The following is a 24,581-nucleotide window of genomic DNA, read 5'->3' on the forward strand; positions in this document are numbered from 1 at the left end:
TAGGTGTGGTCAAACTTCGCTCGGGCGCGATTAGCCAACATTTTGACCTGAACAACCGACGCTCAAAGACTTCCTCGCCCTCATTAAATCCACCACGCATTCCGTCTCGAGGAGCCAACTTACTAAAAGTGTTATTTACTACTCTACATCTCCTTGATATTAGGAAAAGACTTTTTACCCCCGCTGGCCGCCCTATCTAATCTGATCAGCCGTGAGGGGTACCCCAAAAAAAATCCCGTTCCTCCCCCTCCAACTCCAGGACCAACCTAAGCTTCCAACCACAATAAACCATTCACAATGGGCCTCAATGTAATCGCCCTAATATCAGGCGGCAAGGACTCGCTCTACTCAATCCTACACTGCATCCGCAACGGACACAAAGTCGTTGCGCTAGCGAATCTCCACCCGCCGCCATTGCCAACAACCACCAGCGCCAGCGCAACCAGCACCAGCACTGGTCATAGCAATGATGAGCCCACGCAGCCAGAAACTACAGATGATATCGACAGCTTCATGTACCAAACAATCGGGTGGTCCGTGATTCCCTTGTACGAAGAAGCATTGGGGATCCCGCTGTATCGCGCGCCGATTATCGGGGGCGCTGTTGATGCGGGGAGGGTTTATGGCGACACGGCCACTACTACTGCTACTCAAGATGCTGAGGGGAACATTGGGAATGGAGAAGATGAAACGGAATCCCTCATTCCCTTACTGAAAAAAGTCATGGCCGCGCACCCGGAGGCCAACGCCGTCTGTGCGGGCGCGATATTGTCAACGTACCAGCGAACACGGATCGAGGATGTTGCGGGGCGGCTTGGGCTTGTCCCGCTTGCTTGGCTGTGGCATTATCCGTTCCTGCCTGCGCCGGAGGCGCGGGCTGCACTGGGAACGGGGACAGGGGAGGACGAATCAGGTCTGCTGAGCGATATGGCGGCTGTGGGATGCAGCGCGCGCATCGTGAAGGTTGCATCGGGCGCATTGGATGAGGGGTTTCTATGGGGTGATGTTGCGGATGCGGCTGGCGGACTCAGAAGGAGGATTGTTAAGGGCGTGAAGAGGTTCCAGATGGGTGGGGGTGAGGACATTAGGGGCGCCGTACTGGGTGAGGGAGGGGAGTATGAGACGCTTGCTGTTGATGGGCCGGGGTTTCTTTGGAAGGGGAGGATTGAGGTTGAAGAGAATGGGAGAGAGGTGAGGAGGGGCGAGGGGGGTGTTGGGTATTTGAGGTTGAGTGGGGCGAGCGTTATGAGGAAGGAGGAGGAGGATGGGGTTACGCCGGGGGATGTGAGGAGGCCGGTTTTGTTGGATGCAAAGTTTGTTGGTGCTTTGGAGGGGTTGTGGGATGGTAGTGAGGAAGAAGGTCAAGGGGTGTTGGCTACGAGGGGAGAGTACGGAGCGTCTTGGGCGTTCGACGAGCCAGTTCAGTTCGTCAACGGCGGTTTATGGACTGTGGCCAACATTGCAGCGCCTGAGGCTGGTCCTGGGGCAGCTGAACAGATGGCAGCGATTGTGAAGAAGATACAGAAGGTCCTGAGTACGCCAGTCACGCACGGGACACTCAAAACAACAGCCGATATCGTGTTTACTACGGTCCTCCTTCGCTCCATGGCGGAATTCCCGTCGATGAACGGTATCTACGTGTCTCTATTTGACAAACCGAACCCTCCAGCCCGAGCTACGGTTGCATGCGGCGATAGCATCCCCGAGGGGGTGAATGTGATGGTTTCGATGGTTGTTGATTTGGGGCCGCGGGCTCAAAGAGACGGTCTCCATGTCCAGTCGCGGTCGTACTGGGCCCCGGCCAATATTGGGCCTTACTCACAGGCTCAGTCTGTGCCTCTACAGGGTACTGAAAGGGTGGTCTACATCGCCGGGCAGATCCCTCTGGAGCCGGCTTCCATGGACCTTGTTGTGGTAGAAAACTCTTCAACCCCTGGAGGGCCATCATGGATTGAGACATACAGCTTGCGAGCTGTTCTATCGCTTCAACACATGTGGCGCATTGGAGCGGCGATGGAGGTTGGATGGTGGCTAGGCACCGTTGCTTTCTTCACCGGGTCAGACCACATTAAGACCAGGGCTCAGCTTGCGTGGAAACTCTGGGAGAAAATGCATGACGCAGGTACCTCAGAAGACGAGGACGAAGACGAGGAATCGACCCTAGACGTCTGGGACATCAAATATGGACGCCGAGCGCACGAGCAGACACAAACAATTTCGCGCCCCCAGCTCCCTAATTTCGAACTGGTGGAGGCTAGCGAGCCCAAGACCCTAGTGCCGGCGTTTTTCGCGGTCCAAATCCACGAGCTTCCCCGGAACAGCGACATCGAGTGGCAGGGATTAGGCTACCGCTGCAACGGCGTGAAATTAGCCAGGTCGGAAACGGAATTCGGGCGCACGACCGATGCCACCACGAACGGAAATCTCCAATACTCCTGCATCGAAATTGATAGCTCTGGCGCAGCAGACCTCAAAACGCAGATACAGCGTGTTTCGGAGATCTATAAGCTGCAACCGGGGACGTCACACTGCGTTATCTACACCAGCCAGCCGCTGCCCCAAGACTGCTGCCAAGGGCAAGTCGTCCCATGCAAGTCGGTTTGGGGCGTCGAGGGAAGAGAATTGGCCGCTGGTGTGATTATCCAAAGACAGACATGATCGTGATAATCACTAAAGCCGCGTAAAGTCCGGAGGAATGATACGATGCTGATGGCGTAAGATTCGAGAAACTCTCCGAACGTGGGCTGCCGCAATGCGATTATCCAACGTCTCTTGGGGGTATAACTGATTGGTTGATAAGATTGGCCTAAAATACTCCAGTACGCCAGTCGGAGTCGCCTTAAGCGAGCGACTGTTGGCGTTTCCGCTACTCTAGACACAGCCCTGGGCCGTCGTACGTGTCGCCGCGCCGATTGGGCTGCCGCAGTGCAGGCTAGAGCTTTGTCCCCTACCGGGGTGAAGCTAGATTAGGGCCCATGCTGGAAAAGCGTTGAGGCAAATACAGGAGAATAGACGAAAGCTGGGAGCCATGAAGAGACATCGACGATTGCTGGTAGTTTTGTAGCGATAATGAGGGAAGAGGACCGTTGTAGAGCTCGTGGAGCCAAGCATGTGATGGGCCAGGAAAAAGGCCCGCCTTCCGCCTCGATAACAGACAGCTGGAACCTCAACCAAACGCCGTCGCCCATGCTCCCATCTCATCCCACATCTAGCCACTGATTGCCTGTGCTGCTCATCCTGTCAGGTAAGCAGTCTAATCCCTCTCGCGCCACTCTGATCGCGCCCCGCAGCAGAGGTTTCAGTACTGACCATCTGAGGCTAGTGTAGTGGCCTTTAAACCTTTGACCCTCACACGACCCGACCTCCAACAACGCCCGACCATGACGTCCCTCGCGTTATAAACACGACACAGATTCTCGATATCCATGGGGCCATGGCCTCCACGACAAGTCAGGAGGATGAGGGGCCGTCTCCGCACAACAATAACATGATACTCCCGGACTCGGACGTCGCTGACGATCTCCGATTATTATCGCGATCGCCTCACCCGTACCGCCGCAAGGGCTCCGTGCAACACCACTCTCGAACACGAACGTCCAGTGATAGCGGTACTGAGGCCGACGATGAGAGCACCAGCTTCAGCATATTAAAGGGCCTACCCCCGCCGCCGCTTCGATCGCGGAAAGGAGTTCGTCCGATTGGTGATAATGATTTTTGGCTGCCTGGGCTGCAGCGATGGCGGTCAACGTCGCGGAGTTCCCGTCGGAGCTCGGTGGGGGATAACGAGGCGGAGATATTAGAGATGAAGAACAAGATGAAAGTAAAGAGACGTGTGGAGATTATTCGACGAGGATTTGAGGCTGCTTTGCTGCTTTCTGTTGGTGGTGTGGTCTTGGGGCAGGAGAGCGCGAGATCACTTGCGTGGGCTTGGAGGAAGGGTACGTTGAGTCAACCATCAAGTAATTCCTGCCGTTTGCTGACTTGTAAACGCCCTGATAGAGCTCGCTACCTATTCCCTTACGATTGTCGGAGTTTACGCTATATACCCGCTCAACAGGCATGGACGTTTACGGCTCTCCAGATTTTTGTCCTTTGATATCCCGCATAGCTTCGACCCAGCGCCTCTACTATACCCGATCCTTATTCCTGTTTACGTCGCCCTATCCTTGTCGAATCATGAGCCGTCATTAGTACTACTCAACATACTTCTCGCTCTCTCCTCAATACCACCGCCGGCAATACCCATGCACGACTTGGTGCATGGCCAGTGCGTGATACACTGGCTTCTCACGCTTCTTCCCATTCTTGTTTCTGAGCAATTATCCTGGGGTACCATTCGACCTAGACCTCTTTCTCTTCGTGGTCTCGATTCCGAAACTTTGACTCTTGTTTTTCCTTTGCACCAAGCATTGATACCCACTCTAGATTTTCTTTTGTCTACCAGCATTCTTCCAGCGGAACTGCAGTTGCTCACGACTGCCCTCATTAATCTGTTTTTATACGCCACTTCGCCACAGGCGGAGATTCTCAAAGCGCTGCTATGGTTGGGCAGCCTGTGTATTTTTATCTCTTGCCGCCAGGTCCTTCACTGGGAGGTTGCTCTAGCGCGGATACCGAGTTGGAAGTTTCGACGGTCTCCCAGCGGCTCAAGCTCGCCGAAGAACATTCTAAACCTGTTGGATCACAGGATTTGTCAGAAACTGAGCCGGGCTGGCTCTTCTGAAGAACCTACGTCGGACAGCGACTCGCCGGACAGCCATCTGACATCAACCTCGCGTCGAACGCCGCATGAAGCTCGGGAAAAAACCCCCGAAAGTCCTACAGACAACACTGCCATGGACGACCTCACCCAACGGCGGACTTCTACCAACCATGAAGACGCCCAACGTTCGGACAAGGCCAGGACAACTCCGAGGGGCCGACGGAAGCGGTCAATAGCACCCAACATTGCATCCTTCTTGACCATGACTGTTCCGCAAGTACAAGTTCGCAAATGGCTCTATGCGGTGTACGTGTACCTGGCCGTCGTTGCCATCGTTCTTGTACCACTGCGAAAGTATGTGGGCGAGCGGGCACTACAGGGAGAGGACCCTTTCGGATGGGCGCTGGGATACCTGCTTGGAAATGTTTCGTGGTTCAGGTTCTGGGTCATTACCTCGAGCCTAGAACGCTGGATTCCCATTCCTCCTCGGCTGGACCCTGATTTATCCAGTGCATTCTGTCATCTCGGGAGGGCGGAGCATCTTCGTCAAAGTGCCTTTGGAGAGGCCAGTACGCGCCTCATTATCATTGCGTACTGCCTCACCGTGCTTGTCATCGGCATTGTAACCGTCATTCGGCTCGGCACTTACGCAGAGGTCGACACAAGGCGCAAAGTTTTCCACGGCACTATGGTGCTTATGTTCCTACCCACAATCTACATCGATCCGGCATTCTGCGCCCTCGCCATGGCTCTAGTACTCGCCATTTTCCTCCTGCTAGATCTTTTCCGCGCCTCTCAACTTCCGCCTATATCCCGACCGTTGACCTACTTCCTCGAGCCGTACGTCGACGGCCGAGACTACCGCGGGCCCGTCATCGTCTCTCACATCTTCCTCCTAATAGGAAGCGCCATCCCGCTGTGGCTCACTCTCGCCGATGTCCCTCGCAGAGGCGAATTCCCCTGGGCATCATGGGACGTCCAAACGCGCGACGCAAGCATGCTCAGCGGAATTATCTGCGTCGGCCTCGGCGACGCGGCCGCTTCCCTCATCGGCCGGCGCTTCGGTCGACGTAAGTGGTTCTGGGGCGGTGGCAAATCCGTCGAGGGCAGCGTTGCCTTTGCAATTGCTGTTACTGCTGGGTTAATGGTTGCCCAGGCCTGGCTTGCACTCGGCCAGTGGCCCGTTAGCGGAAATGACGGGCCGAAACCATTTTTCTGGCCCGGGGCCCTGGCTAAGGCCATTCTTGCGGCGGGTGGTGCTAGTGCGACTGAGGCGGTTCTAACGGGTTGTAACGATAACGTCGTTGTTCCGGTGGTGTTGTGGTTGCTGGTCAGGGGGTTGGGCCTTTAGATTATAGACTGTCTTGCTATTTATGGCTAGATAGTCGATGATGAGATTTGTTATGTACAACATGAGCGTAAGAGAGATTTCTGTCGTATTTCGCACAGATCAACGAGAGTGTCCATTTGTGTGGCACCAACAATATACCAATCATGGCTTCTTATTTTACCATACTTGATGATCAATAATAATAAGCGAAACCAACGCCAAATCTACAGAATATTTATGGACAGCCAAACCTCAATCCCTACCCAAATCCCAGCCATTCGAAGCCTGTCACCTCAAATCCAAACAGCGCTCTCAAGCAGACGCCACAGAAGTCGTGTTCGCCGGCCGTATAAAAGCCCGAATCGCCTTCTTCGCATCTCCCTCATTCGCCTTCAGAAGCTCCGTCGCTTTGATCTTACTCAGGTCCAGCTCACTCACCTAGATAAAACCCAAACACAGTCAGCCTTCATCCCAACCCAATCCAATCCAGCGCACAATGCATAAATAGAAAACATACCAACAACCCCACATCCTCCGCCGAAACCTTAACCGCCGCAAACGTCGCAGCCTTCTTCTTATTGTTACCGTCAGCCTTATTCCCCTCATCCGCACCCGCACCCACACCACCACCCTTCGCCGAATTGGCCGCGCCCTTCCCCTTCCCCTTCGCACCCCCCGCGACCATCTCCAGCCGACTCATCGCCTTCCCGAGCGCCTCCTGGTCCGCAGCCGAAGCCTGCTTTGTTCCTGGGGGTGTCGTGGTGGATGCTACTTCGGAGGTGTTGAGGGAGGAGAGCGCGGCGGCGGCTTTGCGGTCTTCGGCGGCGGCGGAGGTGGGTTCGGAGGAGGAGGTTGTTGTTGCAGAGGGGAGGGGGTCGGACATTTTGGGTTTGTGGATTAATTTGCTGATAGGCAGGGTTAGTTGTTTTAGCTTATGGATATGGTGAGGGTGTATAGATGATGGAGAGATAGTGTTTGTTTGCGATGTGGGGGAGAGTGCGGGGATAGCTTGGGGATGGGGTGATGCTATGTCGTCATGTGACGGACCTTGACTGGCCTACTGTAACCAACAAGGAAGGAGCTGCTAGTAACAAGGTTTTCTGTGGGGGAGACTCCGGAGTATTATTGACTCTTGAGTCTCCACGATGATAGAGTCTTTGAAGGTTCTCGATATCAGGACATGCTGAACAGGTCGATCGGCCAGTCCATGATGTTTCATTGATTTCACAGCATAATCTAATCAGTAAGGCTTTCTCTTGTCTGGTCATAAATCATGATCATGTCTGGCATATACAGGCATCATCCGGTCATATATGCAGTCAAAATGGTTGAAGTTCATCCGTCCTCCAGTTCATGCCAAATTTGTATAGGACATGGTCCAAGCGTGATATAGGTACGTGGTACCAGCCTGCACCTCACCTCACCTCATCTCCGCTCCTGCTCCTCTTCCGCCTCCTCCCTCTCAACAATCAAATCCTTCGTCCGATCAATTCCCCTCCCCTCATAAATCGTGCCTAGCAAAAGCCAGCCTAGCAAGGCTTCAACCGCCAACGCCCACCAAACCCCACCGACGAAATTATACATGAACCCGAGACCCAGACCCCACCCACCGAGCAGGGGGCCTAACGTCCTCGCCGCACTGGAGATACTTGTCGCAAGGCCGTTTACCGTGCCCAGAATCGACGCATCGGTAACACTGTTATTCACGAGGATTACAGCTGCCGGAAGCGCAAATGTCCTAGACAGTACCTGGAGTCCGACGACGAGCGTGAACGCCGGCCAGACGAGGTATGGGTAGTTCGGGATCAAAACGAGGAAGGGCATAAGCGCGTACGAAAGTGGCGAGAATGGGAGGAATGTGCGGAACGAGGTGAGTGTGCCAAGACGATTCTGGATGCGCGGGTAGATGAAGATTTGGAGCGGGAGGCCGATGATGCCGATGATCGCTGTTGCGAGACCGACGCGTGACGAAGGCAGCCCTAGACCGCCGCCGAAGCGGAAGAAGCCCTTGTGGCTGGATTCTGGAGCGCGTGGGCTCGGGAGGAAGATGAAGGTCATGGAGTTGAAGGCGCTTGTATGAAAAGCGAGGAGGAATTGGACGAGGAGCGTTAGGAGGATATTGCGCGAGAAGATTTGGCGGTAGTTCGTTCCCTTGTGCCGGCGTTGGACGCGCAGGCGGACGGGACTTGGTGGGATTGATCTGGTAGTTATACTTTCATCGACGAGGAGAGAGGTGTCATCGGGGTAGTCCGAGATAGAGCGGTATTGGTGGTATCGCCGGCGTCGGAAGACCCTTGTTAGTCGACGACCGAGCTTGCGGCCCCAGTCACTTCTGTACCGGGCGACTTCGTGCGTCTCGTCAAGTCCCAAAAACACAGAGGTCCACGAGATGAAAATGAACACAGCGCTGACCAGGTTCGGCAGCAAGAACGGCCAGTGCTCCATCCACCACACCCCATTCTGACCTCCAAACACCGAGCCGGGCCCAAACAGCTGCGGATAGTTCCTGCGCGGGTCGGCCAGCATTCCACCAAGAATTGGACCGATGATAACGCCGATGTTAAAGCACATTGGCAAAAGAATGAATGCTCGCGACTGGTACCTGTCAACCCCATCAGCATCTCCATCACAGTTCAAATTGACAGAAAGAGAGAACACACTTCTTCTCCTCAATACTCTCCGAAATCATCGTCCTCATAACCCCCGCATTACTATTCAACGCACCCCCCAGCGTGCGAAACACCGCAGCCGCCGCAAAACTCCTCGAGAACCCAAACCCCAAACACGAAATACACGTTCCCAACAACCCAATCAGCAGCACGCGCTTCCTCCCCATAACCTCGCTATCAGCTAGACGGCCCCAAATCACAGCGGTCAGAAACTGCGCCGCCGTAAAGCTTCCTTGCAGGATCCCCGCCTGCTTTGAAATCGTCGATTCAGGAAGCGACGGGTCGAATGAGCGAAGCTGGTAGAAGAGGTACGCTTGCAGGGATGTTTGCGTGAGCGGTTCGGAGAGACGTGCGATCGTGAGGATCGCGAGTTGGCCCTTGTTTGGGAGGGACGACCAGGTTACGGGCTTCTCGTTGGGTTCGGTGGCGCCGTAGACGAGGTCATCCTCGTCGCTGTCGCTGTCGTTTGGGTCGCGTGAGGGTGAGCGTGGCCAGGGTTCCTGGTCTTCGAGGACTGGCGCAGGCTCTAGGACGCGCAGGTGAGGTGTGCCATTGTTAGTATCGTGTGTGCTGTCGTGGACTGCCGTGCGAACGCTCCTGTTGTCAGTCCCCGTCTCGGTGGCGGTATCGCTATCGGTTTCGTCATCGTCGGCGTTATCGTAGGCGTCTTGCGAGAAGTGCGTGTCTGCGGTGGTGAAGGAATCTACATGGTCTCGGTAAGGACTCGGGTCATGCTGTGTACTAACGCCCATCAAATATACAATATAAGTCTAAGATTGATATATAGAAAAATTGCAAAGAAAAGAAGCAATGAGAGATAAGAAGCGGAGAAGATGGAGCAACGAATACAATAAATAAAGATCGAGGCCAGGCTCGGGTATCGGCTCGGGCGGCGCTAAGCCACGTTGGGATCTGCACTGCCAGTCTACAGGGTGCCGGTGAGGCCTAAGTAGTGTCTTGGGATGTGGAATTGAAATATAGACTGCGCTTCAAGCGTGGAGTTTTTCCGGCATCGCAGAGAAAAGGGGCAGGTCAATTGGATAAACATGATGCTCAATGAGATGGAATGGTGCTACTTCAGGACAGACTGACGCCATCGCACGCTTCTCCAACATGCGCAATACCAAAACAAATGCTAAAGCTAAAGCATCGCCTAAACGCCTACCAAATAAGCAAACACAGAATAACCCAAGCAAGGTATCAACAAACAGAACCCTAAGTAATTGGTCTGAGTAAAGCTAAGGAAGAAAGCAACAGGGGAATCGAATCCAAACAATACTATCGCCTAGACTAATCAATCATTCCGACTTCCTCCAGTCATCTCCACCGTACTCTCGATCCCCTCCCACGGAAGCTCGGAATCGTCGTCATCCACATCGTAATCCGTATCATCCTTGCGAGAAGACTTGTCAGTGGTGCCCGTCACTTCGCCTAGCCTGGGGTTGGGATCGATGCCGATCGATTGCAGCGTTACTTCCATCTCCTGCTCGGTCATCTCCTGTCCGCGCTGTTTCTGGCCTTCGAGAACGTCGTACAGGGCATATATTTGGTCGGCCTTCATGTCAATGTCCTTCAGCAGCTTCTCGATCTTCTCTCCGAGCGTCTTCCTCTGGCGCTTGCTGATAGAGGCGTCTAATTTGTTGTACGCGGCTTGATGAGAGACGAGTTGGATCCTCAGATGCGAGAGCTCATCTTCCAGCGCCTTCAGCACGGTAGCGAGGGCAATGGCTGGGGCCTGTGCAGGTCGCAGAGTAGGCTCCTCGTTGTAGATTGACGGCTCAGGCATGCGCTCCGAGACGGGAACAGGCCTGGGAATTTTAACAGCATCGCTGGTGTGTTCACAATCTTCGCCAGGAATGGATTGCTTGCAGACGGTGCAGTTCTTTCCGCTATGCTGTGTAGCCCGGTTGAGTGCTCGTTGAGTGGCCTCGGGAAGCTTGTTGAGGTTCTCGGCCAGATCAACGTGTCGCAGCGTGATGTCCGGGAGAATGAAGGCAGAAGTCATGTCTTCGGCAATACGGCGGCGTCTTCGTTGAACTACCGGCGTAACAGAGTGTTCCGAGTGTCGCCTCGTTCGCTCTGCAGGAATTGTAAGGTGACTCTCTTCTTCCGCTGCGGTTACTTTTGAATTGGCAGTCAGATCTCCTAGAGCGGAAGCGGGTCGAGGCACAGGGGCTTTGGTCTCTTTCATGGATGACTTGCGGGGCGCAGGCTTCAGCGCACTCTGGCGGGTGACATTTTCGGTCTCTGTGGTGTGCTCCGGAGCAGGGTTCGATTGACGTCGCTTACGCGCCAGGCGCTCCTCTTCGAGCGTCTTCCTCAGCTGAGCAATCTCACGCTCGTCGATGAAGCTCAATAAAGTCAGGTCCTGTTCCGTGGTCGACGATTTACGGGTATGTGCAGTTGTCTCCTTAGTATGTGCAGTCGTTTCTTTGGTATGTCCCGTTGCGTCGGTGGTGGAGTCAATTGGTCCGGTAAGCTCGACTTCCTCGACCACAACTCTCTTGACACGCCTTCCTGTTGACGGCTTCCTGGTTTGCGCACTGGTCGATCGAGTTCGAGTGGCCTTCTGCTTCTTCGAGCTTGAAGACTCTCTCACCCGTGGCAGTTCGATCGAGAAGAGTTCTTCGTCAGCACGTTCCCTCTCCAGCCGGTTAATCTCCCTGTCAACCTGGCTTGAAACCCGAGTCCTGGTGTCTTCTTTGCGGCTCTTCGACTTTGAGCGCGAGCTTTTGGTGGTGGCGTCCTTGGTGGTGCTTCGTCGTGTGTTAGGTTGGCTATCATCTACCTCTACACTGGCGTCGCTAGCAGTGTTTTGGTCGGTTTCCGCAGTATCCTCTCGAGCCTTTACACTTGCCAGCACCTGCGCGAATCGAGTCTTGAGCTCGGTAATCTCCTCCCTCAGTGCTTCATTTTCGCCCTTGAGGTCTTGCGACTCGAGGTACGCCACGCCTAGCTGAGAAACAGCCATGTCACGCTCCTTGTTCAGTTTCTTCAACGCAGCCTCTTGGATATCGCTCTTGCGTTCAAGAAGATCAACTTTATTCTGTAGTGCTAGGTTCGTTGACTCCAGCTCTTGAAGTGTGTTAGCGCTGGACATCAATCGTTCTTGGCAAGACTTACTTTGGTTCTCATTGATCAATCGATCCTTCTTGTAGTCGTTCTGTTCCAATTCGTAATGTTTGCCATGACTCTCCCTTTCCCTACGAGACTTTCCTCCCTTCAGGAAAGTGTTTTCCTGTCGTAGATCGTCCAACTTCTTCTCGGCATCGGCCTTGGCCCTCTCGAGCTCAGAAACTTTGTCTTGCAGAAGTCTCAACGACACAAACAACGCCTTCTCGTCTTCAGGAATCGGAATCGCGTCGAGGGGCATATGTTCACGGCTGAAGGAGGCTTCTGTAGCATCGGCGGGGGGTGAGACGAAACGCGTCGTCCTGGTTCTTGGGTGTCGTGTGTACACTGGCGTGCCATCCTCGTAAACACCAGAAACAAGGTCCGAGAGGTTCGGCAAGTCGGGAAGAAGGAAAGATTGTTGAGTACCGGTGTCTCCTCCAGGGTTGGCCGACGGACGCGCCTTTGCGCGACGAGCCTCCTTCACATATGCTTCTTGGGACGCGCGTTCAACGGCATCAGCAATCTGAGCGTTGCCAAACCGCGTCGGACGCGACGTGCTCGTGCTAGCAACAGGAGGACGTTCATCCTCAAGGAATGAACCGTCATATGAGTCGCGAACCTTGGCGTGGATCTCGGAGAGTGTTCGGCGTTCTTTGCGATTGGCCTTGGAGGGCGGGTTGGGATCGATGTTTTCCTTGTGAGCAAGAGTCGCTTGCCTCAACTGCGCGTCTTTCCGGAGGTTCTCGCTAACGGCTCGCCTAGTGGCAGGACGCATGGCGGATTTCTGGGGCGTGGGCACGTCGAGGCGGACGGCGGGTGACGACGAGCGGACACTGTTCTCGATGCTCATGTATGAATTTCGCGAGTCGTCTAGTCGGCGCGGTGGGTTAGATGGGCCCCGTCCCAGTTCGAGGGAAATGTCGTCGTCCATGTCGTTGCCCTCTTCTTCCTCTTCGGACGTTCCTATAGGCGAGAAGTGTGGGAGGTATTGTTCGAATGTGGATGTGTTGAAGACGTAGTCTGGTTCTTCTTCTTCGTCGACCTGTGACAGCCTCGTGGACGCGCCTTTCATCTTTGGGAGTCGTGGGCTCTCGTCAAGTTCTCTGGTTGACGCAATGGCTTCGTGTTCGGGGTCGAAGTCGGACCCGAAAGACGCGAAGCTGTTGGCCGTGTTTTCGCGTGACATGGCTGGCGACGCGACGGGTTCGAGGAGGATACTCGAGAGAACGGAGCTGAGGGTAAGCAGACCTCCGCTTCTTGTCTCGAGGGACTAAGATGTATCTGCCTCTATGATATAGAGCGAGTGAAACAAAACAGCGCGTCAGGCGGGCTCCGCTGATTGAAACAATAACGGGAAATGGGGAGGCTGGGCTGGGTTTGTTTACGGATCCCCGTGCCAGGCCCTTCACCGCCTTCTGCCACATGTCCGGCCCAGAAACTTGCCAGAGCAAAACCATCAAACTCACCGTCTCTACCATGGTTACCGTAGGATCAAAATAGCAACTGTAATACTGTATGAAGTAAGAAGAGAATTTGTGCTATTAAATACAATCAACTATATGTGCAGCCAAGTCCATGATATGCTCCTCCCATTAACGATGCCTCCCAAACGCCTCGCTATGTCCATCACGAAAATCAAAATCAAAGACAAAATATCATAGAGAATCTTATAGTCGTAGCAGGTCATATCCGTAATGAAGCGCCAAAGCACTAGGTCACCCTCGCGGCGGGTTTGCGCTACCGTCGCTTGGAGAGTTTGACCTCGTGGTTTCCTGTGCTGGAGTATGCTGCGATGGCTGCGATGGTTCGCTATCACTATGGGATGGGCTGCTGCCAGCAGTTGCGGGTGTGGTCTCTTGCGCTGATGCCTGTGGAATAGGCGTGGGAGGTTCGTTGCTAACCGGGCTTACTACGTCAATCTGGATCGTAGGTACCGTAGTCAACTCGCGTAATCGAGGCGGCCCGTCGGATTGTGGCTCGGAGGTTGGAGGCTCGTACGGAGGAGCCTCTCCCCAATCTAGATGGTCGTAATCTGGAGGGGGGATATGTGCCGCTCCAACATCCCCATCCTCAGGCTCTGCATTCAGGTTGTTGACAGAGTGCAGTGAAGTGGTGTGCGACTGGGTAGGGGTCAAGCCCTCCCCATCGGATAAAGCGGAAGAGTAAGACTCGCCACGAGAGTGAACGCTGATAAGTCCAGACGAGCGATCCGGACCCTCACTCATCCCAGCTGCGTCGTTCAAAAGGGGCTGAGAGTCCGAATCGCGCGATCTGGCTCGAAGGCGGGAACCATCGTGTCTGACATAGCCTACATCAGCATAGCTGACGCTCGAGATCCGCCTATCGCGCCCTCGGCTCTGAGCCTCCGCTAATGCTGTGGCCGCCGACACCGAGGTGTTTCCGTTGGCAGATTCGCGACTGTCGGCTCGTGCGCGGCGACTCTCCACCCGAAGCTGTTCGAGACGGAGTGTGTCCCCGCGTTCGCGGGCTTCGCGACGCTCGCGCCGTCGAGCCTCACGATCGGCGATCTCCTGTCGTCGCTGCAGCCGGATCTGGTACAGTGACTCCATCATTTCCTCGCGCCGGTCTTCCTCTTCTTCCGCTGTCTCCGGGAATTCAACCACCACATCCATTCCTCCGCGTTCTCCCTCCCTGGCGATCACTTGCTCTGTGGGTTTTGGAGTCGACGAGTAGGCAGGGAGAGAGATAATAGAGCGAATCGAGGTATCGCGACGAATTCCGGCATTAGACTCGGTCTGAGGGGCTCCTTGGGTGGTTTGGGTGGTTGCAGTCGTACCGGGTCGATTGGATGACGAGCCGCCCGGTACCTGGCCGTACGAGGCACCAACGTTCCATCGCGTCCACCTATCCTTGAGGAATTTTCCCGGTATGTATTTTGGGCGACAGTCCATTCGTCGAAGCGCACGTAGGACAAAGTAGACGATCGCTAGAAAGGCCACGACAAACACCACGACGGCGGCAACCTACCCCAAAACTAGTCAGTACATGACAGGAACGTGGGATTCTCTCAATAATTCAAGACGCACGATAATAAACACGTTACTACTCGAGCCTCCGCCGCCACCTTGCGAAGAATCGTCATGTTTGTCTGTTCCATTGTTTGGGTGTTCATGGGGATCGGAGCTTTGACGAGGCTCGAGCTGCCGCAGCGGGATGGGAATCAGCATGCTGTGAGGAGGGACAAGGAAAGCGCGAGAGCCCGATCAATGCTCAGTCCGACGCATGTAGGATAATGAGGACGGTCAAAAAAAAAGCGAGGCAAATGATGAAATCGAGACCCAGCCTTTCCTTGCTGACTTGCTGACCGAACCAGGCAGAGAAAAATACAGCGGCCTTGAGCGGAACGAGCACGGAGTCGGCGGCTGGTTTGACAGCTAGGTGTCGGTGTGGGTCAGTCTGACGTTAAAAGCTATACTAACAAGATGAAACAGGAGTAATGTAAATATACTCCGTGGAGTCCGCACGCAAATAAAAAGGAGGAAAAGGGTAAAATCACGGAGTTAGTTTGTCGAACAGACCCTCGTGAAGGAGGAGAAGGGAGAACGAGTAGGTAACATCGCCGCAGGGCTGTACGGCGTAACGCAGATAAGCTAAGTCGAGTCTAGGTCATAACCAGGCGTCCAGCCTGCAGGTTGTTATAATTGGAAGAAAGGCGCAATAAATCATCGTTGGCTGAGGGATGCCCGGCCATCTCTCTATTGGCGCTGATCGCACCGCGGTGGTGGCTGGGCCAACCTGGAGTCGTGGGCTCCGACGAGAGTCAGCGGAACTAAAGAAAGGAATAGAGGGTGGACTAGGGTATTATGTAGTCAGGTTGACTCGGTACAAGAAGCGCACTATCAAACCTCTTTCAGATTCGACAAAAGCATCAGTACGTGGTCGCTTCCCCGGATTCATGAATCATGGGGGATTGATTGCATTGCCGACCATGTATTACATAATCACTTCTACACTGACCGCATTAGGAAGGAATTAGCGCCACTCGACCCTGCCTGACGCAGCATAGGGTTGAGTATAGTTGCGAGAGTTTGTTTATCTATCATGTCAAAAGACGATTTGACGGTAATCTGAACTTACCGGATAGTGGCATATTAGGATAACTTAAATAAGATGATGGCCTTCCAAAGCGGGAGTGCGGAAGAAGGGCCTCATAGGAAGACGACTATACAGTCCGGCCAGGTAAAGGCATAACTTTATATATCATTGCTTTCTTTATTGACCTCTGTAACTAGCCGAGCGTAATTGCAGCTTATGCCCATGCCCAACTCCAGGAGTATGGCAGATAGATCAAAGCTACAGTACAGTCTAAGAGCAAGAACATCATCATCCACTGACTCGGCCCTCTCCAAAGGAGTCAGACACTTGACTCCAATCAGTTGCTCTTTCTGCCAAGGTAATATAACCAACTTGCTTCTACTTACTCTCTTACAGGAAGAGATGCTTAACGGCACTGCACCTGCCACGACCCTTGGCGTTAGGTCTTCCCAGTCACGTGGACTCACCATTACGCTGAGATGAGAGCCTGCTGCGCCAAAAATGCCTGGATTACAGTTAGAAAACTGGTTGGCTCCATAACCTTAGTGTGATTGAAACAAGCCATTGCATGCCTTTCTTCCAGGGAATCTCCAAACATCATCGTCCGCTGTGCACATAGCGCCGTCCACACTGAAAGTGATGAGCCCTTGACCAGGCGTTGTTAGATCACTAAAGGCTCTACTGTCATAGACCCCGCCTTGTAAGAATGCCAAACTTAGATCCAATTAGTGGATACGGGCATTTATCAGTTCAAGTCTAGAGTCTTCGCACCCATGGCTCATACCAGGGATGCTTGTAACAATGGACTGGATGACAGCTACGTACCCCGCGTAGGACCCCCTCATGCTGTCAAGTTTCTTTTGGTAGCTGCTTCAGAGGGGGTTACATCCCAGCTGCCAATAACATGGAAACGGCCCGAATCGAGCGGACCACTTGCGTATCTGGATCTGGATCTGAGGAGCTGCCAGACTGTCAAAGTACAATGGTTGAGGTTATGCTAGGCTATGCCTCGATTAACGTCTTTACATACTTCATTGTTTTTGCCACTGCAGGCTTGGTTATTTGAGGTACAATGGTAGGTGAGAACAACAGTGTCAACGTAATGCTGGATGAGACACCAGTCGTAGCATAATTGACGTATAGTGATCTATATTACTCAGAGAATCAATAAATCATGAGGTATATCGAAGAGATCCTTCAATTTCCCTTTACGGGCGAAACACTAACCGCGGTTTTGGATGCTTTCTAGAGTCAATGGACATGACATAGCATCCCGACTACGTCCATATGCGCTTAGTCTATGATTCAGATACGATGTTAGAAGCTTGATCTTTACGTAGCCTACCCAGTTCGTCCATCTATATAATGGCCTTATACTTTTTCATACACTCACTATCCTCCAAGCAAGTCCCAACCTTCTTCTCTAACTCCAAAGATCACAAAAGACAACCACCATGCAAGCCTACCTTCTCCTCCTCACCCTAGCCACCGCCTTAGGCACAACAGCCCAAGACCCAAACCAACCAACCTGCTACGACATAACTAGCATCCACGCCGTCTTCGACCACAACCAAAACGCGCACTGCTGCCCCGGCAGCCTCTGATACGACCTCACAACCTCCAGCTGCGTCGCCTGCGAGATCGCCGGACAATACTACTCCTCGACCAGCCGCACCTGCACTTACCCCCCAACCTGCGCAAACCCCAACGAAGTCTTCTTCTGGTCGCTGAACAAATGCCTGCCGAGATCCCACTGCCAGCGGTGGGGGCACTTCAACGGGCACGACTGCAGCCGGCACGTCGACTGCGGCGCGCATCACCACTGGAACGGCACGGGGTGCGAGCAGAACCAGTGCGATGAGGACGAGGTCTGGGTGCCCGCGCTGAACAAGTGCGACGACAAGGTGTTCTGCGATCCCAACATCGGCCGCGCCTGGGACGACTACTCCAACACGTGCTATTTGATTCCTAAGTGTCGCGAGGACCAGTATTCCACTGCTACGGGGTGCAAGGATAAGCCGCGGTGCCCGGATCCGAGGGAGTACTACCATAATCCCCTTAAGGGGTGTGCGCCGTGCGATGATCCAAAGACGTACTGGGATGGGGCGAGGTGTGTGCCGAAAAGGGACGACGAGTGTGATTCCGGACAGTTTTACAATGTGTCAAAAGAAAAGTGTAAGAGTGTTTGGCAGTGCGAGCCCGGTTGGGTGTTTAATGGGGTTGATGCGTGTATGCCGATTGATTATCCGATTGGAGGCGGGTATATCTGCTACACCAAGTGCGATAAGCCGGGTCCTGTTTGAATGGGATTTGGGTGTGATTAGGTTGATTAATGCTCTTTCTTGACGTTTTTGTTTTTGGATGTATTCCTTTTGTATTTTTGGTTGTGGTTTAATGTTCCAATCTTGGTCAAAAATTGCTATACACTCACCTCGACAGAAAATATATATGTAACTAAACAACAAATATCACAGCAACAAATATCACCGAGTTCTGAGCAGATACATGCAGACAGATGCTAATCATTACTTTATCGACGATCCAAATCGAGATACTAGCATTGGAAGCTGAAAGACATCACTCAAGGATAGGTCTCAGCTTCAGCAGAGTAGGATATGGTAGAAGAGCGAGAGCTCAACAGGTTATAGTAAACCAAAAAAGTCTACTCCCCTCCTAGTTGAGCCCCAGAGGCTCTCGAGGTTGACAAGCTACGTCGATACGGTGGAAAGTGTCAAGCACGCACCGGGAGCAGCATATGGTAGCTTCCAAGACGACACGACACGGGCAGGCAAACTTCAACCTGGATCCACACCCTGTCCGTCATGCATGATCAACTTGGATATGGACGCTTCTTGAGCTCATTCTATCTGCGTCCATTGCAGACTCACGTGGCCAAGGTAACCCAGTGCCCAAGCGGACTCTTCTTTTTCGGATGGTAGGTGTAACGTAGGGGTCGATGATGTACTGGAGTAGGAGGTAGATGCATGCTACATCCGGTTCTGGATATTCAAGTAAAGGGATCTAGATGCAATCTTGCACGTCACCATAGACAGCTTCTGGCTCTTCGAGCTTGATGATTCATGGTGCGAATTATCCATTGGCACTGAACTTACACTCGTCCTGACGACATGGAACAGCATGAGATCGCCTGGTTCTATGAGAGACACAGACCGAGAGCTTTATTCTGCCCTGGTGACGTCGTATACTATGGTAGAGTACGCTGTCAACACCTCATCATGGCGGGGTTGCTGTCAGAACGCACACGGACTCTGTAGGCTTTTATACTCACGTCTACGTGGGTGGGCAAAGAACTTGTAGTTGCGGGACAGGACTGCGAGCACCTACTGTCGGCTCTATTTCTTTACTCTACCCGCCGATTCGAAGATTACCTCAGACGTACCGTGCCGTGCCTGCAGAAGCCCACGATGCGTCATCTTACCATACTCTTATCTCTCCTCGGTGTGAATCCACTGCTGCCTACCCAGAATTTCCAAGCCCAAGCAAACACTGGCAGTTGCCAAGTCCTCGCGGATGGCAGCACCGGAAGCATTGGCGATTGCTGCTTGGGCCAGTTGCCCCGTGAGATATCGATTGCCGGCAATGCGTTCGAGTACAGCTGCGGCAAAAGAATCAAGATGACCGAGCAGAATTTCCCGGGACTCCCCAAGGACTCGGCCAAAGTCTGTGCCTGGAGGCTGAACCAAGATAGACCGAGGAACCACAAGCTTAAAACGAGCACAGGCAGCCCACAGCGCTCTATTTTAATTTTAAAGACGCCTCACACATCACGCTGTTTGGAACATTGTTTGATGGAAGTGAGTCAGGGCTTGACCCTCCTTGTTGGACACCGCATCACTGAGCGGAGGAAGCCTGGTGGTTATAAGAGGAGGTAGAAATAATTAAATATCTCAGCCTACAATGAGAGGAATATCAGTACAACCGGCGCAACAAAACCCATGAGAAACCGAATACTCGTGCCGCTTACCAGCCAGGAACTCTCCATGTTCTCGCGCTGTGGCACCGGGACCTTCGTGACGTCTTGGATGGACGCTTATCCCGCGACGCCTCTGCCCCGACCATCAAGTATAGCCGTATTCTGCTCGGACGCTCTGAACTTTTCCAATCCCATCACTTTCCAGGTAGATTGGGTGGTTAGTCCTCAGTGCTTCACAGACAGGTCGAGAGCATGGTATGCTGGAGTGAGATCGAAGATCGTCCTTGTCCTTGTCCTTGAACCAAATAATCCTCGACGTCATATCATTAGACGTGAGTGTGTACATCGCTCAGAGCGACTTCGTGAGCTCTCGAGCCAGCTGCATCTGCTGTTCTTGGTACGTGTTCCAACTTGATAGACCGCGTGCTTCGTTCTCCGTCAGGCCTTCCGTAGCGTCGAGCGTGTTGGGGCCGGGGAGAAAGCAGACAAGACGTACTCCCAAGGACGAGAGGCGCCCACCGATACCGTTGTGGGAGTTTTGCGATAAATCGGAAATGGCTGCGAGTACTTGGTAGATGTGACCCGGTGGCCTGATTGCTGAAAGTGCTCTGTCCACATCTTGCAGCATGCGAATTTTTGTCCTGATACCTGAAGGTATTATCTGGTCAGGTAGGCCGGTGCCTTCAAAGGACCTCGGAAACTTCTCCATCAAACCGATTCAGCAAGACATACCATACATAGTATAAATCCTCGCGGCTCCCCTGACAGACTTCACGGCTGAACCTCCCAAAGTGAAGGTCTTTCAAAATGGGGCAGGACTTCTCGAGTCTTCACCTGGATAATCAGATTGGATAATCAGATTGGATAATCAGATTCGAGCGAAAGCTACGTCGATTGCAGGTGAGAACTGCATCCTGCCTCAGGTGGCGCAGCTGGAGTGCAGCCTAGGTAGTGGGTACATAGAGCCTAGCCTAGTGGGTAGTTACTGCGCCACCAATCAACAAGTCGTCTTGCAGGTATAAAGTTCGCCTTGTGCTTCCATCAATCTCAAGGTGCTCTTTGAGCATCTCTTGTCCTGCTGTGTCGTACTGTGTCATCCTGCTAGCACACCGTCGCCTATTTCCAGCTCTATATCCCATTTTCATCTACCCAACGTTTTCAAGGTTCTACATATCTGGACCATTACCGAAAAGGAACAACATAGCTATCTACGATGCTCGAAGCCTCTATTCCAGAGGAGAATCTAAACTCATCCGCGCAAACCCACCACAAACCCAACACCGAAAACCAATACCCGCAGCAAGCATACCTCAACGCCCTCCTCGCACCCACCTATCCCCTCTCAACCACAATCGAAGCGCTCCACTCGCTCTTCACGAACCAATCCACACACTCACACCCTCAATCAGTCCAACAGCCAAACGCCTCTTCAGTATCAGCAACACGGACAACCCCTCGCTGGCAGGCACCGCAGACCTCAACACACTGGGCCGGATCCACTTGGCCACCGCAAACCGCTGCGCCCGCGAGCACGCCCCCTTCATAACACGGCTCATGCACGCCTCGCTCGACGACCCAATTGAGGAGCTCTACGGCGAGAGCCAGGATCTCCTGCGCGCGGGGCTGAAAGACGGCAGCGTAAAATATCCGCCTCGCGATGCGAACGAGGTTGTCGGGTGTGCTTGCTGTCGTGGGGACCCGGATGCGCTGATTCTGTCCTCGTTTCATCAGGGTGATGCGCTGTATTTTTGGGAACATGAGTATAGGGCAATCTTTGGAAAGGAGGAAAGCTGTGGGAGTCGGTATGGGGCTGGGGAGAGTTGGCTTATGGCGAGTAAGGAGCAGGTTGAGAGGAAGATTGAGGAGGAGAGGATGGAGAAGGAGAGTAAGCTTTAATGAATTAGATGGGTATGGGTGTGGACGAGTTTGCCTGTCTATTTCGGGACTGGGCTGAGAGAGCTGGTCTTTTCTTTACCTCCCCGCCTTAGCTTCTAGCTTCTTAATGATCTCAAGAGTCAAGACAGAAGGGCCTTGGTCTCTTTGGATCGCAAAATATCTCTTTCTGTGTGTTATAGCTGGTTGAGAGTGAAAGACATCTAGGGCTAATGGGGTATGGCCCCCCCAGTATGATAACACGCAATGCAACTTTTACATATCAGCGTTAACTTGAATTAACTGTCTTCCCTGAAGTGGCAATTCGGTGTTCTTTTGACCGAGAATGTACGTAGCAGAGTAGAATGATGCGATGTCTTTGGCTGGTCGAAACGTGAGTATAACCTCGGGCCCGGAAAAGCACCTGCTTTTCCGTGTGTAGATGCACCTCGCTGGAAATCAATCCCCGCCTTCTACGCCTCACTGCGGGGGTTGAGACAGATATGTACAGAGATATCCCCAGACTTTTCCTCGAGCATCTTCTCACAATTACTTGGCAGCCATTATTGTCTTCCTGAGATACAATGGCCCCAACAACCCTCAGCGATATCCAGCCCTCGGCCACAGAGGCCATCCCTACAAAGGCAACGTCAACGTCAACCCGTCTCGAAAAGCCGCCCCAAGTCCAAGTCCTAGGCAAGACCAAGAGCGGCAAGACTCTCAAGATCCGCAGCTACCCAATCTTCGATAATCTCGAGGACGAGCGCCTCTACCGCAAGCAGCATCTCGTCGCTGCATTTCGTGTTTTCGCGGACCGGGGCTTCGATGAAGGTGTTGCAGGTCATATTTCTGTTCGCGACCCGATTTTAACGGATCACTTCTGTACGTCTGCCCGTGCTAGAAAGCGTCCTGTTAAAGGAGTAAGCGTAGTCAACTGACCTGGCATGCAGGGATAAACCCGCTCTCCGCGCACTTCTCCCTGATCAAAGTATCCGATCTCGTTCTCGTCGATGAAGACGGCAATGTCGTTAAAGGCGACGAACCCGTCAACCTCCCTGCCTTCGCTATCCACAGCGAGATCCACAAAGCGCGACCAGACGTGAATGCCGCATGTCACGCCCACAGCGTCGCCGGCAAAGCCTTCAGCTGCTTTGGTCGGGAATTGGAGATGATTACTCAGGACTCGCTGCGCTTCTACAAGAGCCACGCCGTGTACCGTGAATTCCGAGGCGTGATCTTAGATGGGGAGGAGGGAAGACGCATTGCAAAGGCTCTAGGCAGTGGAAAGGCTGCTATTCTGCAAAATCACGGCTTGCTTACTGTGGGAGGGAGTGTGGACGAGGCAGCGTTCTGGTTCATTAGCCTAGATAAGACGTGTCAGGCGCAGTTGCTAGCTGATGCGGCGGCCGCCGGGGGGTACAAGAAGATTCTGATTAGCGAGGAGGAGGCGGAGTATTCGGCGCCGCAGGTTGGGGGGGCGGAGAAGGGGTGGTTGGCGTTTCAGCCGTACTATGATGAGCAGGTTGCGAAGACGAAGGGGGAGTTTCTGCTGTAGGCGTAGTCAGTTCTTGTCAATTGTAATATGGAATAATTGTTGTGCTGTGCAGTTGAGCTGTATAGATCTGGATCTAATCTGAAACAGCCCCACTCTGACGTCTACCCCTCCTCTGCCTCTGCTCGGCAGCTCTCTTTCTTGTTCCTCGCTCTTCTTACTCATTCTCACATCATCACCGCAATTTCTCCGCTCCCTTCTCAATAATCCCCTCTATCCTCCGTTCTCCCATATATCCTGAAACAATTCGACCCAAACAATAATGGACCGCTCCAACAAACCCGCTGCCATCGGCGTCACCGCAACCCCGCCCCAGCCAACAATCTCCCTCGCCAACAACGTCGTCCAAGCTACCCTCCCCTCCGGCGAATCCGTCACCGTCAACCTCAACGGCGCAACAGTTACATCCTGGAAGACTGCCTCCGGCACAGAGAAGCTATGGCTCAGTGAAGCCGCTGTCCTGGACGGCTCGAAGCCGATCCGCGGTGGGATCCCCGTTGTTTTCCCGGTACGTCTGCGGCTGCACAAACCAACCCTGGAGCTAGTCTTTTCAAGAGTAAACTTATGCTGATATTTTGTGAAGGTCTTCGGCCCTCCCCCTTCCGACCACGCTACCTCCTCCCTCCCGCAACACGGCTTCGCGCGCTCCTCACTCTGGGAATTCCTCGGCAAGTCCTCCTCCGAGTCCGCCGGCCGCACCGGTGGTGATGATACCGTGAAGCTCGACTTTGGGTTGTCGGCGGGTCTGCTGGGCGATGACTTCAAGTCGAAGTGGCCGTATGAGTTTGGGCTCGTTTACAGCGTGACATTGTCGCCGGAGGGGCTTGGGACCTCGCTGCAAGTGCGGAATCAGGGCGAGAAAAGCTTTGAGTTCCAGGTGCTGCTGCACACTTACTTTAGAGTTGAGGTAGGTTACATATTTTCCTTTGAGGCCATTCGTGATATAAGGAGGTAGCGACTAACGCATCTAGGACATCTCGCAAATCAACGTCAAGAACCTGCAAGGGAAGACGTATATCGACAAAGTCCAGAACGCATCCACGCACACGGAGTCTAACCCCACCGTCCAATTCTCCTCCGAGACGGACCGCGTATACAAGGATCTTGACCCGTCGGTTCCGCTTGTTATCTCGACTGGTGATAAGGAGCTGTTCAGCATTACACGCGAGGGACTCAACGATGCGGTTGTGTGGAATCCCTGGATTGAGAAGGCCAAGGGCATGGGCGACTTCAGCCCAGATGATGGGTACAAGAAGATGGTTTGTGTTGAGGCGGGCGCTGTCAATGGGTGGCAGGTGCTGGAGGCTGGTGAGTCGTGGGAGGGTGGTCAGTTTATTAAGAGTAAATAGGTG

General features: G+C 53.4%; 6 protein-coding genes across 6 annotated transcripts; 3 read left to right on the forward strand and 3 right to left on the reverse strand.

Moving 5' to 3' along the window:
- Positions 1-297: 297 nt before the first annotated feature.
- Positions 298-2,658, forward strand: BDW74DRAFT_181105 (diphthine--ammonia ligase family protein; the record flags this gene model as incomplete). The annotated part of the gene is made up of 1 exon (XM_073729922.1): positions 298-2,658. The coding sequence occupies one exon, from the start codon at positions 298-300 to the stop codon at positions 2,656-2,658; it is 2,361 nt and encodes a 786-aa protein (XP_073580988.1).
- Positions 2,659-3,317: 659 nt separating this feature from the next.
- Positions 3,318-6,276, forward strand: BDW74DRAFT_66096 (putative phosphatidate cytidylyltransferase). The gene is made up of 2 exons (XM_073733391.1): positions 3,318-3,938; positions 4,000-6,276. The coding sequence occupies exons 1-2, from the start codon at positions 3,434-3,436 to the stop codon at positions 6,051-6,053; spliced, it is 2,559 nt and encodes an 852-aa protein (XP_073580989.1). The 5' UTR covers positions 3,318-3,433; the 3' UTR covers positions 6,054-6,276.
- BDW74DRAFT_158866 (uncharacterized protein) lies at positions 6,215-7,006 on the reverse strand. The gene has a single exon (XM_073725385.1). The coding sequence runs from the start codon at positions 6,913-6,915 to the stop codon at positions 6,499-6,501; it is 417 nt and encodes a 138-aa protein (XP_073580990.1). The 5' UTR covers positions 6,916-7,006; the 3' UTR covers positions 6,215-6,498.
- A 451-nt stretch (positions 7,007-7,457) lies between these two features.
- On the reverse strand, positions 7,458-15,003 carry BDW74DRAFT_169725 (uncharacterized protein; the record flags this gene model as incomplete). Its single annotated transcript, XM_073727043.1, has 12 exons — positions 7,458-8,634; positions 8,693-9,404; positions 10,010-10,490; positions 10,524-10,885; positions 10,925-10,948; positions 10,982-11,447; positions 11,490-11,776; positions 11,825-13,032; positions 13,577-13,683; positions 13,726-14,582; positions 14,613-14,799; positions 14,863-15,003. 12 exons carry the CDS (start codon positions 15,001-15,003, stop codon positions 7,458-7,460), a joined length of 6,009 nt encoding a protein of 2,002 aa, XP_073580991.1.
- Positions 15,004-19,995: 4,992 nt separating this feature from the next.
- Positions 19,996-20,649, reverse strand: BDW74DRAFT_66121 (uncharacterized protein). The gene has a single exon (XM_073733392.1). The coding sequence runs from the start codon at positions 20,512-20,514 to the stop codon at positions 20,155-20,157; it is 360 nt and encodes a 119-aa protein (XP_073580992.1). The 5' UTR covers positions 20,515-20,649; the 3' UTR covers positions 19,996-20,154.
- A 1,422-nt stretch (positions 20,650-22,071) lies between these two features.
- Positions 22,072-24,578, forward strand: BDW74DRAFT_186977 (uncharacterized protein; the record flags this gene model as incomplete). Its single annotated transcript, XM_073731365.1, has 5 exons — positions 22,072-22,559; positions 22,628-23,145; positions 23,546-23,737; positions 23,813-24,136; positions 24,201-24,578. The coding sequence occupies exons 1-5, from the start codon at positions 22,262-22,264 to the stop codon at positions 24,576-24,578; spliced, it is 1,710 nt and encodes a 569-aa protein (XP_073580993.1). The 5' UTR covers positions 22,072-22,261.
- Positions 24,579-24,581: the final 3 nt, after the last annotated feature.

Source organism: Aspergillus multicolor, assembly GCF_047715735.1.
Source record: "Aspergillus multicolor strain CBS 133.54 unplaced genomic scaffold BDW74scaffold_25, whole genome shotgun sequence".
Taxonomy (NCBI): Eukaryota; Fungi; Ascomycota; class Eurotiomycetes; order Eurotiales; family Aspergillaceae; genus Aspergillus; species Aspergillus multicolor.